The 20,853-nt window shown below is 31.4% G+C and overlaps 1 protein-coding gene across 1 annotated transcript; it reads right to left on the reverse strand.

Moving 5' to 3' along the window:
• Nucleotides 1-3,510: 3,510 nt before the first annotated feature.
• LOC132756104 (death domain-containing protein 1-like) lies at nt 3,511-20,190 on the reverse strand. The gene is made up of 17 exons (XM_060747094.1): nt 19,980-20,190; nt 15,178-15,313; nt 14,561-14,936; nt 13,900-14,017; nt 13,286-13,470; nt 12,840-13,056; nt 12,205-12,342; nt 10,488-10,682; nt 9,856-10,012; nt 9,446-9,584; nt 9,031-9,239; nt 7,749-7,846; nt 6,573-6,761; nt 6,096-6,150; nt 5,697-5,905; nt 5,372-5,456; nt 3,511-4,904 (listed from the first exon to the last, which is right to left on the reverse strand). Exons 1-17 carry the CDS (start codon nt 20,094-20,096, stop codon nt 4,423-4,425), a joined length of 3,105 nt encoding a protein of 1,034 aa, XP_060603077.1. The 5' UTR covers nt 20,097-20,190; the 3' UTR covers nt 3,511-4,422.
• Between the last annotated feature and the right edge of the window lie 663 nt (nt 20,191-20,853).

The raw sequence follows: 20,853 nt of genomic DNA on the forward strand, positions 1-20,853 counted from the left end.
CGGAGGACATACGAGGTATTGACTAAATTGGCTAAACTTGAAGGTTTTTGATTTTTTTTACAATGGTGATCTCAGTTACTGATTTTCTGTTAAGTTTGAGTAATTGTAAAATGCATTTACTATTATAAAATGATGATACTATAATTAAAATTTATACAGTATCGACTTAGACAAGTTATAGTTATTCTAACACAATATAATAAAAAAAATGGTCGGAGTACTTATAAGTTTCGTTGAGTGTATGTATTTTGATTTAACTTTTATAAATTAAATGAAAAAAAAGTTTTATCTATAAAATAGTTATAGCAAACACTTATTTGGGTTAAAAAATAATTAAAATCTCATTATAAAGTTTTAATAATTTACTGTGACCATTTATCATGCTGTAATATTCCATAAATGTATCTCATTTGCTCTTAAAGCATCGGCGCTTGACTTTTTCCGTTTATAATAATTCCATCACAGACGGAAATGACATTCTAAATTCGCAGTTTATTTTCATAATGTTCAATCAATTTCAATAAATACGCTCGCTAGATATTAAATAAATATAAAGTAACTGAGCCTTGAAACATTGAATTATTGTAGTATCCGCTATGTATGTTTTTTCTTATTTAACGACTTTAAAGGTAATATTTACCTAAATTTAGAAAAGATGCGTCAATGCACATAATTGACGACTTCCATAAAAGCAGAACAACTAGTACTAATCCATTCATGTTTCCTATTCGTATATTAACCACAGGTATACGATTGTAACGAGAAGTTATTTTCAATGAGACGCAAATTTAAATAGAATAAGTAGACCTAGCGCCTCAGAGAGTTAGTTATCAGTTATCAATGAAATATATCATAAACGCCGTTGATTCATTTCCCCCACTGGAATTACCAATTGAACTTATACTTATTTCATTAAATATCAATTATTCGATAAAATGGTCTTATTGAAACTAAACCATATGAACTTAGAATGAACTTTACGCTAACAACAACAAATGCACTGATTATCTCAAATTATACATTTCATATAAATACAGACAATGTTCTATTTCTTACAATGATATATTAAACGATTTAAACACATAACGTTCGAAAGGTGATATTAAGTAAGAAAACAAAAGTTTTTATCCGTGGACGAAATCTTTGATTAATAATTATTAATTGTATAAAATTTCTATTAGAAAATACAAAATGACTGACAAAATGACATGTCTTTAATTATTAGTCAACAGTATATCCATATGTCTCCGAGCTGCACTATTTGTTATAACACTGTGAATAATGCGTTATTCTTTTTAAAATATTAGCATTTTCAAAAATGCTGTAAATCGCCAATCAAACAGGTATTCGTGAAATAGACCCCCAAGCTGATGTTCTTTCTTTTCAGAAAAGTATTTCATATATTGTTTACAGAGCTTCGTCCATGAAGATGCATGTAATTCTATATCATTATAGGTATACCATCAAAACTGATCATTTGTTCAAATAGCAATCGCAGCTTCTCGGCCCTTTTCGTGAGTCTTCGGATAAGGGTCTCGATCACAATAGAAAGCATTCGGTCTAATTTACGTTATGAAACTAAAAATGTAAACAAATTGTAAATGCTATATAACAGATATCTGTTTCCACTTTTCATGCCCACTTTGCGATGGTCTTTCACTGATAGGGTCTGTTTTGAATATGTTCTGTATGATACTTGATTATAAATCAAAACCATACTTCTCAATTGTTGATTGGTTTTCTCTGTTAGAATTATAAATCAAAAACATTTTGCTCAACTGGTGATTGATTCTTTCCCTTCTTTGTTCTGTCAGAAATCATTGAGCATTCGACAACAATAGTCATAGTGACGGCAATAATTTACCGATTATTATATGTTATGTCTTGTGAAAATGCTAATACACCCTGCGTTTAGAATATATGCCATTTGTTGTAATCGAGCGTAAATGGCAGTCACAAAATGTATGTTATAAATGTTTGCGTTTTCGTGTGTATTTCTACGTAAATTTAGATGCAAACAGTTTTCCAAATGGTTGTGAAACAATGATCGCTGTCGCAGAAATGGTTCGCCGAAAATTGTATGATGTGTTTGCAAACTACAGTGAACCGTTATGCACGAATGTTCTCTAACTTCAAGAATTTGTCGAGTTCTAAGCATTTTCGGTAGTAGATATGTATTTTACTTTGATATTGCATACAAACCAATTTGCGGATCAAACGAGAATGTAAGAGGATATGACATGCCAAAATCGCTGCGAACGTTTTGAAGCAAACCTGAATAACAAAAGCAGTAAATTTCATAACGAAATGTGCACGAAACGAGTAGTTTTCTACCTTAATTCATACGGTAGATATGAAAAAATAAAAATGAAAAAAATGAATAAAAACCTCCGTCTCTTACGAAGAAATCAGAAACGTACAAAACTGTTTCAATGAATGAAATAAGAGCCCCGTTAGATGAACGGGAAATTGTTTCTAAAAAACGCCTAGTATATACACCACCTACGCCCATTTTGCAGAAGGTAGAAATAGAATCAGAGCGCATTCAGAACGCGTCATTAGCCTTTTCATTGAGAGAGAGAGACTGTTAAAGGAACGTAATCGCCTTTTACGTTAAGTTTATAATGACCGTGGTCAACGGGAGATAAACCTTTTTGTTTTCACTCTATTTCTGAATTGTTATTCTTATGTGAATGTATTTAAGTTGGGGAAGACGTCGTTCTACAAAGCATCAGAAAGCAAGAATAGAACAATAAATACAGGATAATTTTATTGTGTGAGCTTTGCAGTGCCAACAATGCTAAGTTGTTACATTAATCTGTCATGCTTTATTACATCTGGATCCTCAACATCATTGACTATTGAATAATGGTCAAGCTTAAACCATAGCGATACTGAAATTTTCATTTTCTTTAAACTAAACCTAATAAACCCGTGTCCGCAACTTCGATATATTTATATTGGCTTTCTATGCTGAGCAAAAACTGAAAAGTGGTCTCAACCTGGTTCGGAATTAGACCCAGTCCATTGAAGCATAGAATAAAGACTGTGGAATTGCTTCGTCACCATATGAGGCATAAAATTATTTTAAGTGCGGAATTTAAAAATACACGTATAGGAAAAGATGAATTTTAATTTCCTCAACCGATTACATATATAAAAGGTTCTTTTTCTATTCTATCAACTGAAGTTGGTGATTTGTTAATCAAATGTTAATCTTTTTGTAGAAGAAAACAGGGTTGTAAAAGTTTACCGGCACATTCATTTTCTAGCACCAACCATTAATGCCAATATGTTTTGCAATACGGACGTATACATACAGCATTTTACTGTACTGTATCAGTGATTTATTATAAAATCGGGGATTTCTTTTTATAAGTTTTTAAATGCAATACAGCTGTAAACAAAATAAGTCGATATTGCCATAGAATGTTATATATGGACATATCAATATAGGTAATATCATCAACTGTATAATACAAAAATATAAAAGAAAAATATAACTGGTTATATATCATTTATTATGTATAAAATATGTTTATAAATAAGAAATATAAAAATCACTTATAAATTGTACAGACGAAAATTGATGCTTTTGATAATAAAAAACAATGTTACTGTACATTTGACAATATATATGATTTAAAAGAAAGACTCAATAACAATGTGCAGTTAGTAATGTTATTTCGTAATCAATAGATTAATGAAAAAATAAGCAAGAGATTCATGAATAATTGAACCATGTATAAATAATTAATGAATAATGATCATTTGATTTATACAAATCTTTTCAAAATCACCCGACTAATGTTTCGCCGTTTTCGTTTTATAAAGCAATTTTCAGTTTTCTTTAGGATTATTACTGAGATGTTTAGATTTTAGATCGAAAGGAGATATTCCGTATGCCTTATTCCTTTTAAACTAACGTTACTGAAAATAATTCAATGTTATACAAAAATTAATGCTTTTATGGCTAAATATGTTTATAGATTTATGTATCCGTTGAACATAAATGGCATAAATTATTGTTAATACATGTGTATGATTATTGTTGTAAACGAACGATGACTTTTTAAAACGCAAAATGGAAACAGTTTTCAAGACAGTTCTTGCAATTGAAAGAAAATTGTGTTTAGTAATGTAAATGTTGTATCTTAAAAGATACTTTTTGTGAAATTTATCAGTTATTGACCCTTCCCCCGAAGATACATACATATAACATTGCTTTCAATGGCTCAGCCTTTGTATCACCTGGAAATTTAACATTGTTTCATATGTTGTGTTCCTCTTTTACCTAATCACAATCACGTTATCTTTCATCAGTAAAGTTTGGCATTGTCAATTTATTGATAGAGTTTCCAGTATGCGGGTTTCATATATTGTGTTTAGATTTTTGGGGATTGCTTTTTATTTAGCATTGAATCATTCAAGCCTTTCTCCTTGTTCTTCGTGATTTGTATCTTTGTGTTCTTCTTGAAGTCTATCTCCTGGTTCTTCGTGAAGTTTATCCCCTTGTTCTTCGTGAAGTCTATCTCCTTGTTCTTCGTGAAGTCCATCTCCTTGTTCTTCTTGTTCTTTCTGATCAGCTTCATCGTCGACATGAGGTTCGTCGCTTCTTAAGTCATCATCGTGACTATCATTGGTGATAATGTTTTGTTGACTCGAACTACTCGAACTACATACGGTTCTCAAGTATTCCTGTGCATCTTCGCCGTGTTTGATAACTCCATCTGTCTCCCTCCACTCCATTAACATGGCGGAACATTGACCTTTTGTGTCGTTTGGATGCTGCTTGATACAGTTTGCGATCACCTTGCTGTCTAGATCAAGTTGTTGTCCTAACGTACGGGGATCCATTGTTGCACTATTCGCTATCTCTGTCATTACGGCATCCGAAAGATGTTCTGTTCATACATATATATTACAGTATCAATATTAATATGGACGGAGGCTTATTCAATCTAATGTTCGAATTCATTTTAGACAGTGCAGGGTCAAATCAATATATGTATATAAATCTAAAGACGCGAACAGATTTGTTAAGTTTGACGTTCTCTTATACATTCTTGTAAAGAAGTCATTGAGTTATTGTAGTAATTCGTTATCACACATTCGAACTTGAAAATATATACTTGAAGTGAGATTAAAAGTTAAATATTAGACTAAACATTTCCGTGGGAAGACGCATGATTGGCAAATTTACAGACTGACAATCACTACATCAGTATAAAAAGAAATGCGGTTAACATTGAATTTGGTATTTTTTCTATATCTAAATGAACTGCCGAATAACAAACAAAAATACAACCGCATCATTTTATAAGAAATATAAAAAAGTCAAAATACAGCACTTTCTTGACCTGTTAATTACCTTTCTGGAAATTGACAAAATGCACACATAACTCAGCAATGTCTTTTTGTCCATTATACTTCAAGGCATGTGTTATCGGATGCAACTGTACAAAATAAATGAATGTGAATGTATAATTCCTCACTTCTTGGAGATTAGGTTTTAACGAAATACCTACATATTATTCTTTAGTATGACAGTCTAGTTATTTTGAATCATGTACCATTTTTACTAAAGTATGTATCGTAAGCTCTGTTACATTTGTATTATTGTTGACGGTATTGCAAACAAATATGCATACTATGGCATACTAGTATCTGGCGTAGCTATATCAATTATGTTATACCTTATCTTCGTGAACAACTTTTGCTTTCATCCAGTCCAAAAGCATTGCTTTGCAAATATGCTCTTCGTTATCGTCTACGAACTTTCTCTTAGCTATTCTGTGCCCAGAACTAAATTCGGATTCACCAAGTAATGACTTCAAGACGGATTCCCAAATATGTTTGTCATCTTTAAGCAACATATGAGAAAGATATGATGTCAATGATGTCACTGAAATAACACAGACATAGATTTACAAAGATATAAGACAACGCTGCAGAGTATTTCTTAAATCAAGCTAAGTGTGAATTTGTTTAAATGAATAAGAGAAAGGATAATGCTTATCTTTCCCGGTACAATAATGGTGACAATGATGTTTATTATTTCATTTTAAGACAGAAAGAGAGAGCTTTTAACTTACAGTAATAAGGGAATCTGACTCTTGCAACGCCTATTGCTGTTCGCGGCCTTACTGGCTGAAAGATTATTAGTAAAAAGATAGAACATTTCTGTTAAATAATATAAAATCGTATTATCATTTTTATTTCATTGACTAAATGCTCTATTAATATTAGTTATTTTGGAATGTGAATAAGTGAGTTAACACAAAAAGTTTAAAAAGAGGAGATATCAAAAGCAATAAAAAAGCAAACAACACAAATATTAAATTAATTTGAAGGATCGGTTGGTGTATTGAAGTCTCGTTCAAGTAAAGATAAATTATGTTTTGTACTTTAAAACCGAATCTTAAAACAAAAGGTATCTAGCTATTTTATATGATTAAAAAAGATATAAAATGCCATTGTTTGATGAGTAAGTCTCTCTCAAATAATTTGCCAATTGGTAAATCAATCTGCTATTTAAGTAAAAGCATAAAACAGGCAAACGAGACACAAACCTTTGGTAAGGATATTGTTAACTCTACTGAACGTGACAACGACGAGTCATAAGATGCTGTATTCTTAAATACTGTACATCTTAGTGTACCAACATACGCTGGAAGATCCTTCTGTTTCCAAGTATCCTTGATTCGTAGTGACAGTGCTCCCGTTATTCCACCCATGTAGGACAAATACGTTAATCTTTCCTGGAAAATCAAAGATAATTGTATGTAAATATACTATGCCAGGATACATATCATTTTAACAAAGAGAAAAGTATAGACATATTTTAGAAAGATGAGCAATACTCGTATTGACATTTAAGTGTCAAATTTGTATTGTTCTTCTGTCTTATTTGTTTCTTTGAATATCCTGTCATTTTATAACAACAAGATAAAGATGCAAAATGCGGATAAGATATTTTTCAGAAAGCTATTTTCCCTTTTGCGTCTACTTGGACATTATGATGTGTCATACGATGCCATTATATTATATCATATTAGAAAGAAATTATATATAATCACGAGGAAAGAAAGGAACACCAGTTCAACGTCAATTAATAGTCCGCTTCAATAGTTATTTGATTACTATCGTGTTCCATTACAAAATTGTTTTAAGAAAGAATGATTTGTTTGTGCATTTTAGTTACGTTGTTTTTGTTGTGTTTCTTTTTTACATTTGTGAATAGATGTAGGTATTATATAGACTACACTGAGGTATCGATGTTTTTTGCTGTTTTTATTGTTTTCTTTATTTTTCTTTTTGTATTAACTTATTTTATGAGATTTGTGCACAATCTAATTTAAGTCTAAACCAATAACTTGTGTACAAAATTTCATTCGCTCATTCCGTTTTTCCAAAAAATATCATTTACTTTTGACCATAAAGGAAACCATTTAAATGTTTAATCTCAAATTCGACTTAAAATCGCAGTAAAAATCGACTTTCAAGTTAATACTAAATATATCTCTTTATTATCGTTTGCATATTTTTCGTTTTAAGTGACCTGCTGGATATATGTGTTTGTAATAATTTCAAATTCTTATGTTTATAGGTTTCTGTACCTAAGTCGAGCTCCTTGATCGTCATTTGTATTTACAAAGACCATTACAAGCCATGTACGAAAATATTTGGCCTTAATTTTACAACAAAGTTGTTAAACAGATAATAAAGAAAAATAAATAAAATGTTACATTAGTATCAGTTTTTGACTCATCTTCTATATTGCCAGTACAGATAATCTCTAGTTGCTGACCTTCTTGTAAATTGAACTCGGCGCTTGGTTCAGGCCCTGAAAGGTTCAGAGATGAAACATATGAAAAGCATAAAATTATATATTCTTTTGAATCAACACAATTGTATATTTAAATGTGTGCATGATTAATTTAATGAAGCTGAATCCAATTCTTTGTTTAACAAGGTTTTAATCAATGTCTTATAATAATTATTATTCTATTTAATGTAGCTATTGTTAAAAATGTTTCAACTACTTTTCAACACAATTAAGGAAATTTAAGCTAAATAAGCTATAGATGTAATGCTTTCATTATAGGATATATACAAGATATTCGTCATAAGATATGTATAAGTAACTAATTTATATTTCCATATAATAAACATGTCAACAATATTTAAGATTAATCTTTGCATCCTTAAATCCATTTTTTAATGAATGTCATTTTGAAATTTTAAATATTTGCTCATATATCAGAATGAAAGGGTAATGGTCCCTATATCATCAATAAAGGGGTAACCAATAGTGTCACTCAAAAACTTGGAGACCGAAGTGTAACAAAACCTGTGCAGGTTTAAAAGCTTATGGTGTTGATTTGGGCATCAAAATGTTCCCTTCTTAAGTAAACTATTAAGATTGATAATAAAGCACTGCCAATCGTCTCGTTTTGGCCATTGGTAAATGTATTTGAATCAGAAAATTATAAATACAACGAATACAAAATACAACATGTCCATTTATCACAAATCAGTATAATTACTTTACCATGATCTTCTTGATTAGTTAGTAAAGGTGGTGTTATATCAGTACTGATAAAAATTAATCTGTGTAAACAAGAACTTGTAAAAAACAGTTACCAATAGTACCCCGCCTTCGGGAAATGTTACATGAAACACACAATTGCACTCTTTCAAAAGTGCGATGTATGAATGTATGCTAATTATTTCAAAATATCTAAATGAATGGTTGAGTTATGGATCTGACACCAAGTGTGACGGACGGACAGACGAACGGACCAAACACTGATATTCACCTATTTCCTCCTAATGTGTGTCTTTACACAGTGCGAGGGTGATACGCTGATTAAAAGGGATAATATATAATCTGAGGTGCCGATTAAATAAATAAGATATGCCAAATCATGGTAACTACAGGACAATCTCAAAAGGAAAAATATAATTTTAACAACTATTTCAACCAAATTTTGTTATTATGTTCAAAATGCTTTCAATTATTTTTACCTTCAGTGTATCCATTTTCAGAGAGATATATCATTGTGTCTTTCAAAATATCCCGTCTGATGATTCTCACTTCACATTTCTTCAAATCATTCTCGTGCTGTTTTGCGACCATTACAACCGCTGTCTTGTTAATACACATGTGCAAGGCCTCTGCTATTTGTGGAACGTTTTCCTTGGGAAAACTTGATGGCATATCTAACTCCATGACGCTGTATAAAAGATATAATTCTGATAGGAGTCATACAATGAGAAACAAAATAATGTGTATGATGTGTACGGGTGTCTGTAATTGTAATGAAATATAATATCTCGACAATCTTAGCAATATAATTTGCTGAAAATAAAAAAATAAACTATAAAAAGCCTTCATAAATGCTTTTAGTTATTTAAGTCGACATTAATCAAATAAACGTACGTATATTTTTCTCTGCCAGGCGGAAGCATCACTGTCAGATCGTCTTGGTGACCTTTATATTCAACATCAGCGAATTTCCATACCTTGTCCTTCGATGTATACATTTGATACGTCTTTCCACGTTGAAATTTTCCATTGCCTGAAATAGTGGTAAAGTGTATACATACGTGACGCAAAAATATTTTTTATTTTGATTTTAGAAGGCAATGACATAGATATATGGATGTGCAATTGTAACAGGTTTGCACGTATAATAAACGTGTTATAAAAATATCATGTTTTATAAAAATATCCTGTTTTATATAATTAGTAGCAAATATATAATAGAATAAGCTAATTCTACATGTATATGTCATAGGTATCATTATACATTGTAACTCTTGTTATCTTGTTATCATTTACAAACTCACTTTGTTTCTGAGATGATTTTATCAAGTCTACCTCGATCGCTTTTTTCGGGTGTCTTCCACATATCAGAGTTACAACCGAACTGACAGCAAGAATATTTTCTAACTCTGAGTTATCTTTCACAAAAGATGAAAGCGAATTGTCAGAAACCGATTGTACCTAATAATAATAATAATAAATAATAATAATAATGTTAGTTTAATTATGATCATTTTAACTTCATGACAAATTACTTAATCTAAGCACTATTGTCAAAATGTAATGTAAAGTTGCTTAACCGAATAAAATTATTTTAACAGTGAAACATTGCCGCAGGAAAAGAAAATTTATCAGTATAACATAAATATGGAAGTAACAAGTTTTTGCTTCAACATTCAGTGAATATGAAATCTTAAAGAAATTTAATCCGTAACTGTGTACTCAAAAGGCCCAATTAAGCCACACATATGCTATCATTTTTTGTCATTTTTAGTGTTTTCTTCCAGTGATTAGAATGTCACAGCATATAAATCCATTATTACAACAATGGAAAACAAATGTTGTTCTCTTTAAAGCGAGAAAACTTTATTCATATCTGGCGCTAAACGTGCCTTGAAGTTCCAGATCATTTTATTATAATCAGCGCAGTACAAACCATTAGTTTTAGCTCCGTTTTGGTCTCAAAAGCATTTCTAGGAACAAAGAGTTTAACATTCTTATCCATCGTAGAGTATACTGAAATTCCAGGTCTGTCAACTATGATATTTTGACATCTCGGCCGAGTTACAACAATTACTTTGAGAGACGAGAAGTCATTAACGTCAATACCTGCAAGCTTCTTCACCAGTTTCTGAAAATATTAAAATTGTCGTAAAGTATAATATATAGCATGAAAGAAACTGTTTAAGAAATGAACAATTATGCATTACAAATGCAATGAAACGTACATCACCTTTAGTGCCTTATTGCCCGCCCTTTGCATACTCCCACTACTAGTAAGTAACATCTTTGAAATATTGGAACCAATGTTGTTATATCATTCAAACATATAAAATTGACATTTAACTTTGGAGAACAAAAATCTGGATAAGGGGAGATCCTTAGGAAGTAATTACATAGAAAATGTAGACTCGGTTTGATTGAATCTTTTCATGAGGAATTGGCAACATCCCTCATGTCTCCTAGCACCGGCTTAAGCTGTATTTGATCCTTAACATTTAGTGTGACGGAATCAATCATCCCTTACAATCAGAAATCGACAACAATTGATACAAACATCTTATGTTTAGGAGTATCGTCAAGCTATAATTTTGGAGGATGGTAAAGCCTCTCTTGGCATTTCATAAAGGTTATTTCTGCCTTTTATTATCATAACTCTTATTTATTATCATCATAAAATTCTATTTCTGGTTGTAAAGTTTATAACAATATAAAATATAATTACACTGAGATAATTCTAAAAGGACCAAATAGTATATTGATATTTTCAAATATAACTTACAGATTCATTTAGAATTAGTTCGCAACGTGCGACCAAATTTATGCCAGCATACTGCCCCTATTCTAGGAAACTCTATTTAGATACGAAAGATTTGCTGTAATTGCAAATTCCAACTATACAAGAGCTTATTCGGAATCTAATCTGGATTTTAATACCTTATATGTTACCGGATTTTCTGATAGCGAGGCTTTCAGGAAATGTGGTGGTCTATAAGTAGCCGAAGTCAGAAATTACAATTTCACAATAAACTATAACGAACTATATCCATGAAGCTAGGCTTAAATTTGGGATAAACAAGGTATTTAGTTTTGCCAATTCTTCTTTTCTACCTATGAAGCTAGGCTTCAGTTAGGTAGACGAAGTTATCCTCTATGTATGAAGCGAGGCTTCAATTACATAAAGTAACCTGGTCCCGGTGAATTCCTCTGCAGACTGATTAATTTTGCTCTAATCGTCGTATTTATACCTGCTGAGATGATCGCTCAAGCATGACTTATTTTCATTGGCTGATTAAAGTAATCCTGATCACTGAGACGTTTATTACATTATATGATATCAAACGTTCATTGAAAATACGTATACCAAACGTATATTGTAAAGTACCGTAAACTAAAATACATTGTCGTAATATAAACAATTAATATAATAGTCAAGTAACACTAAAATCATTTCAGTAAACGACAATCTTTAATAAAACCTAGCTTAGTAAAAACGTTAAAACGTTACACTATCATAACTCTTTAGATATTTATCATCAATAGAACATTCTATTTCTGGTATCGTGAGATAATAACGATATAATAATATAATTAATGAGAAAATGTAACACGCAGACCAAATGTATATTGAATATTTTCTAAATGAAGCATACTTCTTGCTCTTCCATTTTAGATGTCGTCGGCAATGGTGCGACAATTATCCAGTCTGCCCCATTCAGAGAAACTTTAACCACAGTTTCGTCACTTGAACTATACAGAGAGTAATTCGGAATATAGAGTCTGGATGGTACCTATAACAAAAGTTTAGAGTACATGTTATTAAACATTATCTGCCAAGTAAAACTATGTCAATAGTAAGCACATTCATTTGGTAGTAAAACACGTATTATTATGCATGTATATGTATACCTAACCTTAAGAAACATAAATAAACTATAATAATAGAATTGAATATTTGTGAATAAGAGCTAATGTAAATGTGAGCATAAACACAGTTTCCCGTTCGTACAATAATGCGGCTAGGCTCTCAATTATTATAGTTAACGTGGTCTTGTAGCTATTGTGCATAGATTCAAGGGAACAATCCCAAGTTTAGGCCTATATAAGACTTTGAACAAGCCGAGCTCTTATACTAATAATTGCTATTTTATTGAAATAGAGAGAAACAAAATCTTAAAACAGAAACGTACGAAACGATACAGTGAAAATGTTGCATGTTCTGTGTCATTGAGTTTGTTCGTGTTTGTGGTAATTTATTTGTTTATATTATACTTTGAAAGAAAAATACCTCTGTTTTAAGCGTCCCTTTTGTAGACTTTATTTCGATTAAAGAGCTCACAGGTTTCTCGTCGGTTTCAAGGACTTCTATAATTGAATCAACTTCATCACTTGCACTGCATTCGAGGTCATCTTTGCCGATACCACCTGGTGGGGAGGCCATGACACACGATATACCATTATGGTATGCACGTTTTCCATCTACTTCGCCACAGTCTCTGTTATATCTATAAATGAAATAAAGCTTGAAAAAAGTGTTTAGTTTTTCAGTAAGGTAACATCTTGCAGCATCGTTTGTATTTCAGATACAACGTTACACAATAGAGGGTTGCATCTTTTTCCATGCGTTAAGATCTGCAGAAGCATAAAGACGTATTCAAAGCTCAAATCTGTAATGTTACAAACTGCATTGTTTATTTGTACATGTATTTCACAAATATAAAAGATATTATTTACGCTACAGGATCCCAATTATTTGGGTCTCTTCTCCATGCCTTTTCTTCTGCTTCTTTCTTTAATCGTTCTTTTTCTCTTCTCTCAGCCTCTAAACGCTGTCTTTCTTCCTCTTTCTTCCTGGCAGCTTCTTCTTCTCTTCGTTTTCGTTCTTCCTCTAATCGTCTTTTCTTTTCTTCCTCTTCCCTCTGTCAAAAAATATAGAATGGTGATATACAGTAACAGTAAAAACGCAATTGTATAAACTGATATAACTGTATAATTCCATTTTAAATTACAAAAATGATGTGATGACCGTGCAAGTTACACGATTCACTTATACCATCACTTATAAACTTGTAGCGTTACATTTACATGGATTATCTAAGTAGATTGAATTATTGCTAGAGTTCTGCAAATGGTTAAATATTTCGGAGCACAATTGCTGATTCATCTCTCTTTGACAAATTACCATCACAAGTTATTGATCTTTAAATGCGTGCCTGACATTAAATTTTCGAAAGGATTTTCACATTTAGTCTTAAACTATCCGCAAAAGGCAAACTTCTGTTTCGCGTCTGCATATCAAATAGACTTATTGGAAATTATGGCCACAAGTAACTCAATAGTAAACTTACCCTGATGCGTTCCTCTTCCTCTCGTTTCTTCCTTTCTTCTTCCTCTTTCCTCAGTCTTTCTTCTTCTTCTTTTCGTTTTCGTTCCTCTTCAGCCTTTCGCTCGGCTTCTTCTCTTTCCCTATTAAATAAAATCACTTTTGTACTTCTTTGGAGGACGGGGATGCTGTGGTGGAGGGCTACCTCGCACCAGCATTGTCTAAGGTCACTGACATCTTAACTGGGATGGGAAGACCTAACATTCTTTTACTTATAATCCATTTTGAAAACTGCTTTCGTTTCGATGGATATATCAAACCTTATACCTAATATCACATGCGTTATACTTCAGATACCATTTAAATGTCTTTCATTACATTTCAATTATTATAATTACATGTATATTAAAACTCAATATTGGCACAACAAACCGGAACATAATTTAAAAAAATGTTATGACTTAAAAATACGATTCATAAATGCACATGCATACTTATAAACTTTTTTAAATATTTATGTTTAACTTACATCAAATACCATGCTTACATGAACGACCTAGTCTCGCAATAAAAAGTGTGAAATAGTGTGTAACCAAATAGAAGAATGTCCGGACAAATGTCCGAAGTATACCGAAGTACGTATAAAGCATTTAAATAGAAAATTATATGTATAATTGTAAATAAACCTTCTCTCCCGCTCTTCCTTTTCTTTTCTTTCCTGTTCTTCTCTTTCTTTTCGTTTCCTTTCTTCTTCTTCACGCCTTTTTCTTTGTTCCTCAGCTTTTCTCCGCTCTTCCTCCAATCGCTCTTTTTCCTCTTCTTCGAAACTTTTTGCTTTTGCATCTCTCCAACTTTGGAGGCAACCTTTCAGATTGTCTATGTCATCATACCAAACATCTGTGCCATCTTTTAACTTCGCGCAGACAATTTCTGTTTCTTGTATCAATTCATTAAGACGATCATTTATTATATCTTTTGATAAATTCTGTAATTTATGAGCCATCTCAAGTTTAGCAAGCGCAGATTTTCTAATCGGTCCACCTTCACCGGGTACAAATGTTCCTGTAAAATAAACAGTCTAATCTAGAAAACGAAGAAGAAAAAACCGGAGAATACTTTGAAAAATTGATGAAAAATAAAAGCTTTATTGCTTAATAAGAGTATAATAAAAACATACAAAATATTGATATTTATTTTAAATGGTGTTTTTCATCCAGAGAAATGTGTCAATTTTATACATATAGACGTTATTAGACATTAGCTTAACTAAATGTTCGATGTTCACAATTAATTATGGCATTACCAAATATTTTTTCAATGGCATCTTGGTTCTTCTTCACTAATGTTTGTGGACAACTCCTCAGTTCGTCAAGTTTCGCTTCAACTTGTTCGACATAAGCCTTAACTTTTGCAACCGCATTCGAGGCTCCGCCCAATACCTAAATCATAATAGTACAAAAATGAATACATATGCAATAAGTTAATGTTAAATGTTACTGAAAGTATAATTATGAGATAAATCGAAAAAAAAAAACTTGCAAAAAGGGAGTTGTACGGAAGTGTAATGTGAAACCATATCATATGATAAAGAATATTTAAATTAAATGACGATAAATTGTGAAAAGTTGCTTATCGTTTGATTTGATTTCCAGTTCTGTTAGTTTAGTAAATATATAAATAACAGGCAGACTATGCCTCAGAAACGAACAAGTATTACCTTCGTTAGAAAAGGCAAACTAGAATTTTACAACTTTTAGATAATGGTTTAAGAGCTTATTACATGAAGGACGTAGTGCGTAATGTGACTTTGTTTTTTAAACAAAACGTAGAAAAATGTGAACAAAACAGTATTTTGACTTCAATACAAACTACTTATTTTTAAAATCCCTATAATAATTGCTGTCCTAGTTTCAAAAATAAAATCATCGAAGGCTGGTTCATGGAAATGGCCAATAAGTAATATTTTTATGCAACTATTAATATGGCACCAAAATAAAAAATAGAAACGTTTGGAAAATGATAATAATAGCATTTCTGAGGCATAATGGGCCTTTAAACGTTAATAAGATAATATTATAATTGTAGCCAGAATAATTAAATACATAAAATATTATATTAAAAGTAAACATAAATTTTTATTGTTACAATATTGTAATGTTGACACGTGGGGGGGATTATGTTTCTTAAGCTAATAATATGTTTTGTGTTTAATTTAAATCGAATTTTGAATCGTATGGAACAATATTATCCTGTAAGAAAGAAAACCTTAATCTATTGAGCAAACTTTTATTTCAATTAAATAAATGAAAAGGTCATTCATCTATGGTAAATGAAATGCTTATGAAAATTATAGTGTATATAGTATTCCATATTCGCTGAAGGTCAACGTTATCAGGTCTCAAAGCAGGCTTGCTATTCAAGATCCATGTTAAAATATCATTTTCATTTATTTATTTTCTTGTTTTTTATTTATTTATTTTATTTATTTTATTATTTTTTTTTATTATTATTTTTTTTCACACGACAAAAATTAGTAATATAAGTAGAACTGCATGTAAACTCCTCAATGTACAATTTATGTTTACATGAGAAACTCCGGCGGTAAACTATTTTTACACATTTCTAAAGTGCAACTTTAAGAATAACAAAAACACACATATCAAATTACGTACTTTAAATGGAAATTATGAAGGTATAGGCGAATACAAAAACCAAGAAAAATTTTTAAAAAAAAGGGAAAAACCTTTAAAATTTTTGATATTTGCCCAGAGGGTTATCATTTTCTAACTTAAGACAAAAAAAAACCCTTAATTTATGTGTAAAACCAATTTTAAAATTTTTATTTTTTAAAAAATTCAAATTTTTTATCATTTTTGTTTTAAATGTTCTTATTGTAAATTTAAAAAAAAACCTTTTCCTCATTTAAAATGCACCAAAAAGCTTGGTTTTAAATGTGGGGTTTTAAATTTTGTTTCCCTCCAAATTTTGCAAAAAGGGTTTTCCGGTTTTTTTTCAAAAAAAAATTTAAAGGTGGGTTTTAAAACAGCCTCCCGGCACTTTACATAGACAAAAAAAAATTTTTAACTACCCTTTTGCTCCCAAATTTTCCAATACCCAAATTTTTCATTTAATTTGTTCATGTTTTGATTATTTTACACACAAAAAAAATGAAATTAGTTTTAAAGTTAATTGTCGCATTAAGTCAGTTTCAACATTTTTATGATACCCATACAGACGAGTTATATACTTTTTTGTGATATGACGGTCGTACATGTATATAGTTTATTTAATTCAATTTAATTTAATTTATCAAACAAAGCTACGTTGCTCGTATATCACATTCGGGTGTAGTTCAGAAATCTGTATTAAAAACGGAAAACTCTCGTTTGAAGTTTCCATTTCCATTTTAAATTCGGAATATAACAAGAGCTCTCCGTAAGACATCTTGCTCGTCTAAATCGCAGTGCATGACGGAAGGAAAAAGGGGATAAACTTTGTAAAAAGGTTAACTCAGAGTTCTTTGGGCCTTTTTGGCCCCTTATGCTTTGAATTTACGGAAAAAATTTTTGGAAATTTTATCCCTTTTTCCCCCCCCAATTTTTTTTGGAAAAAAAAAAATTTTTCCCAAAATTTTGACGGGGGAAAAAACCAAAGCGGGGCCCGGGGTTGAGTGCAAATTTTTTTTTTGAGCTAAAAATGGGGGAAATTAAATTTTTTTGTTGCCCCACAGTTATTTATACCCGCGTGTCACGTTCAATTTGGGATCCCCCTTTTAAAAATTTAAAAAAAGGGTTTTTAAACTTTTTCTAAAAATTTATTAGAAAAAAGATCTGATTTTTAAAACGCCCTTTTTAAAAATGAAGAAAATTTATTTTTAAAGGAAGAAAAATCCCATTCCCCCCCTCTTTGCCATCATACCCCTACCCATATTCAACCTGGTTCTTTATTAATTATTACGCTGATCTTTGAAGAAACAGGGGCGACATTTTGAATTACAATGTGCAATTAAAAGGGAAATCTGATTAATCGATTCCACCTACTATACAAATCAATTAAGTTTTTGTATTAAACAGACATGTAGTTCTTTCTTCTTCTGGACGCTTTTTCTGTGTATATTTTCTTAATCTTTATATCTTTATTCTCTTCCGATATGCATTTTTGTCAAATTTGCCGCCCTACCTTTGAAGGCCGTTATTGAATAATTAATACAATGAATAAAATTGAACAATCACGCGCACCTTTAACTTTTAATGTTTTCTTATTGATCAAAGCAGCATACTTATGATGTGCCTTACTTTTTCTTTTTTTTAATAAAAAGTTTAAAATAACTCTAAAAAAGATTGATATCAGTTTACAAATCTCAGTTATTGATCTTATTCAGTCGTTCTTAAATTGCCTCTCAAAAGTAGCGGTGGTTTTATATTATAACACGAATGATTCAATTGATAAATTTACTCGCAATTTATCTTTTGTCACATAAAGGAGTATATATATTCATAGGCTTAGCATTCAAAATTGGAAAAGATAGCGTGACATGTTTACATATTGGACGTATCTTTAGATACTTGTGACTAGAGTTTCTATATCATTTCTACTCTAAATATTTACGTATGTGAATTATCATCGAATATGATAAATGTTGAATGCATACACTATATTCAATTGATACAATTTGCTTTGAAACGCCAATATCAACCATAGATAGCTTTAAACAAAAACACAATTTTATTTTCGCCCTTTATTAAAACAATTTTTGGTTTTAAACCCAACACTGACCGTTTAAATTACTCGACTCGGGGGGTTTTTTTTGTCCGGGCATTAAACAAAAAATCAAAGCCCATTTCAGTTATCTGGGAAAGAAAGTCAGGAAATTTTTATTTTTTCATCGCTTGCCTTTTTCCCTTTAAAGTCGGCCCTTTACAATTTCAGTCAAACCCTGAGGGAAAGGCCAACCAAAAAAAACGATATGAAAAAAGGTCACCCGAACGAGTGGTCTTTATTTGGAGGCTACTTATTCCATTTTACCAATAAAGGGTCATCAAAAAGTGGCTTTATATTACAAGTTTATCTTTATCCCGAGGTGATCATTAACACCGGTGTGACTGTACTTTGTAGACCTTCTGATCCCTACCCTACCCAACTACTTCTGTTTATTAACATTCATGATCATTTGAGCCGTGTCACGACAAAACCAACGTAATGCGATTGCGACCAGCATGGATCCAGACCAGCCTGCGCATCCGCGCAGTCTGATCAGGATCCATGCTGTTCGCTTACAAACCCTATTACAAGTAGAGAAACTGATAGCGAATAGCATGGATCCTGATCAGACTGCGCGGATGCGCAGGCTGGTCTGGATCAATGCTGGTCGCAAACGCATTACGTTGGTTTTGTCATGACGCGGCTCATTTATTTTTTAATAAATTTCTACTTTTTTGAAAAAAGAAATTGAAATTTCAGCATAATTATAAATACCGGTTTAACATTATGTATTCTAAAAATCATTGTTATAGCATTATTAATTATTTATCAAAGAAGTTCGACTGTGGACTAAGCTTATTATAAAACTTATTTACTTAAGTTTATACAAATTTGTTGTACACTAGTTCGATTGTGTTGGTAGATGGAAGCATTAGTCTTGATGAAATAATTTAGAAGCTGTTCCTGGAACCAATTAATACTGAGCAATCAGTGTAAAGTTTCTTGCTCACGGTAACAAAGGCTTGCCCCCTGACAGGGTTTGAACCCAGGCTTCCAAAATTCCTTAGATTACTAGTCCGACCACTTGGCCACCTCACCACTCGGCATCGTTTTCTAGCCAGGATTGGTATTTAATGATGAAACACGGTTGTGACTCAAGTATACATTTATCAGGGCTCGAACCCTTGCTAGATATCCACCGTAATCACCGAATAACCGCTCCCCATAAAAGTCTCTTTTGGCGATACATGTTAATATGTTTTCAAAATAAGACCAAAACTTACGACAACACTAAATGTATAATAATATTTATATAAACGTGTTGAAATGACGAGATACATAAAGACTGCTTTTATATGCATGAATAGTAGAAAATAAATAAATTAGAAGAAAATGAATAAATACCTGTTTAATGCTGGTCTCGTAAGTTTCAAACCCGTCATAATTTGAGGGAGGGTCCGCTAATTTTTTAAATAACTTAATTTGTTCAGATAATATAAAAAGTGCCTTAATGTCATTCATATTTAAACTTTAAAATACTGGTGAAAGAAATACAATCATCCTAGAGTGACCTTTCTTTCTTTTCCACGGTTTGAAATTCCATAGAGTATTGGATAATACGTATGTTTAAAGCAAATATATAGCATTAATCATTAAAGCTATCCCCTCGCAGGTTAAGTATGTTTCTTAAAAATGGTTTTAACTTTACCAATGAGGTAGATCGATATTTTAGAACGATATTTTAGAACTATTTCATTCTCGGGTAAATCTTAGAGAAATTTATTATTTAGAGTTAAAAATGCATCGCTGATTACTCAGATTGTACTAGAGTTTTAAAATATGTATTCGACTCTATTTTAACTGCTTTCCTTCAATTTTAACGATCGATATACTCTCTTTCCCTCCCTGTCTACTGTATGATCTTATTCTAGTAAGTCAGTTTATAACTTGAAAGAAGAATGTTGTAAGCATTATGACTATCGGGACTTAAGTTCTCTATCGTCTTTTCGGGTGCAAGTGTTTAAATATTACAATTCAAAATGAATCATCATATACGGGGACGTCTTTCATGTGTCTTTTAGTACTAGTAAAAAACGCTAGAGAGTGTAGTCTAGAAAGAAAGGTCTAATGGTATATATCATTACAAAATGCCATATGAAGTAACATGGGCACACATAATCTATGGTGGTTATTGTTGTTAGTTTTAATTGATTTTTAAACCGACAAGGTGACCATTTAAAAATGACTATTAGCATATTTGCGTTTTCGCTGTTTGTTT

The sequence above is a fragment of the Ruditapes philippinarum genome, unplaced genomic scaffold (assembly GCF_026571515.1).
Source record: "Ruditapes philippinarum isolate M1 unplaced genomic scaffold, ASM2657151v2 ctg980_1_1_1_1, whole genome shotgun sequence".
Taxonomy (NCBI): Eukaryota; Metazoa; Mollusca; class Bivalvia; order Venerida; family Veneridae; genus Ruditapes; species Ruditapes philippinarum.

Excerpts from the sequence above, each read along its gene's own strand:
- LOC132756104 (XM_060747094.1), bottom strand. The coding sequence starts at position 20,096 with ATGAATGACATTAAGGCACTTTTTATATTATCTGAACAAATTAAGTTA. Across the intron at positions 9,240-9,445 it reads CCTGGCAGAGAAAAATATAC|CGTCATGGAGTTAGATATGC; the intron begins GTACGTTTATTT and ends TCTTTTATACAG. Across the intron at positions 4,905-5,371 it reads TTTTGTCAATTTCCAGAAAG|AACATCTTTCGGATGCCGTA; the intron begins GTAATTAACAGG and ends ATGTATGAACAG.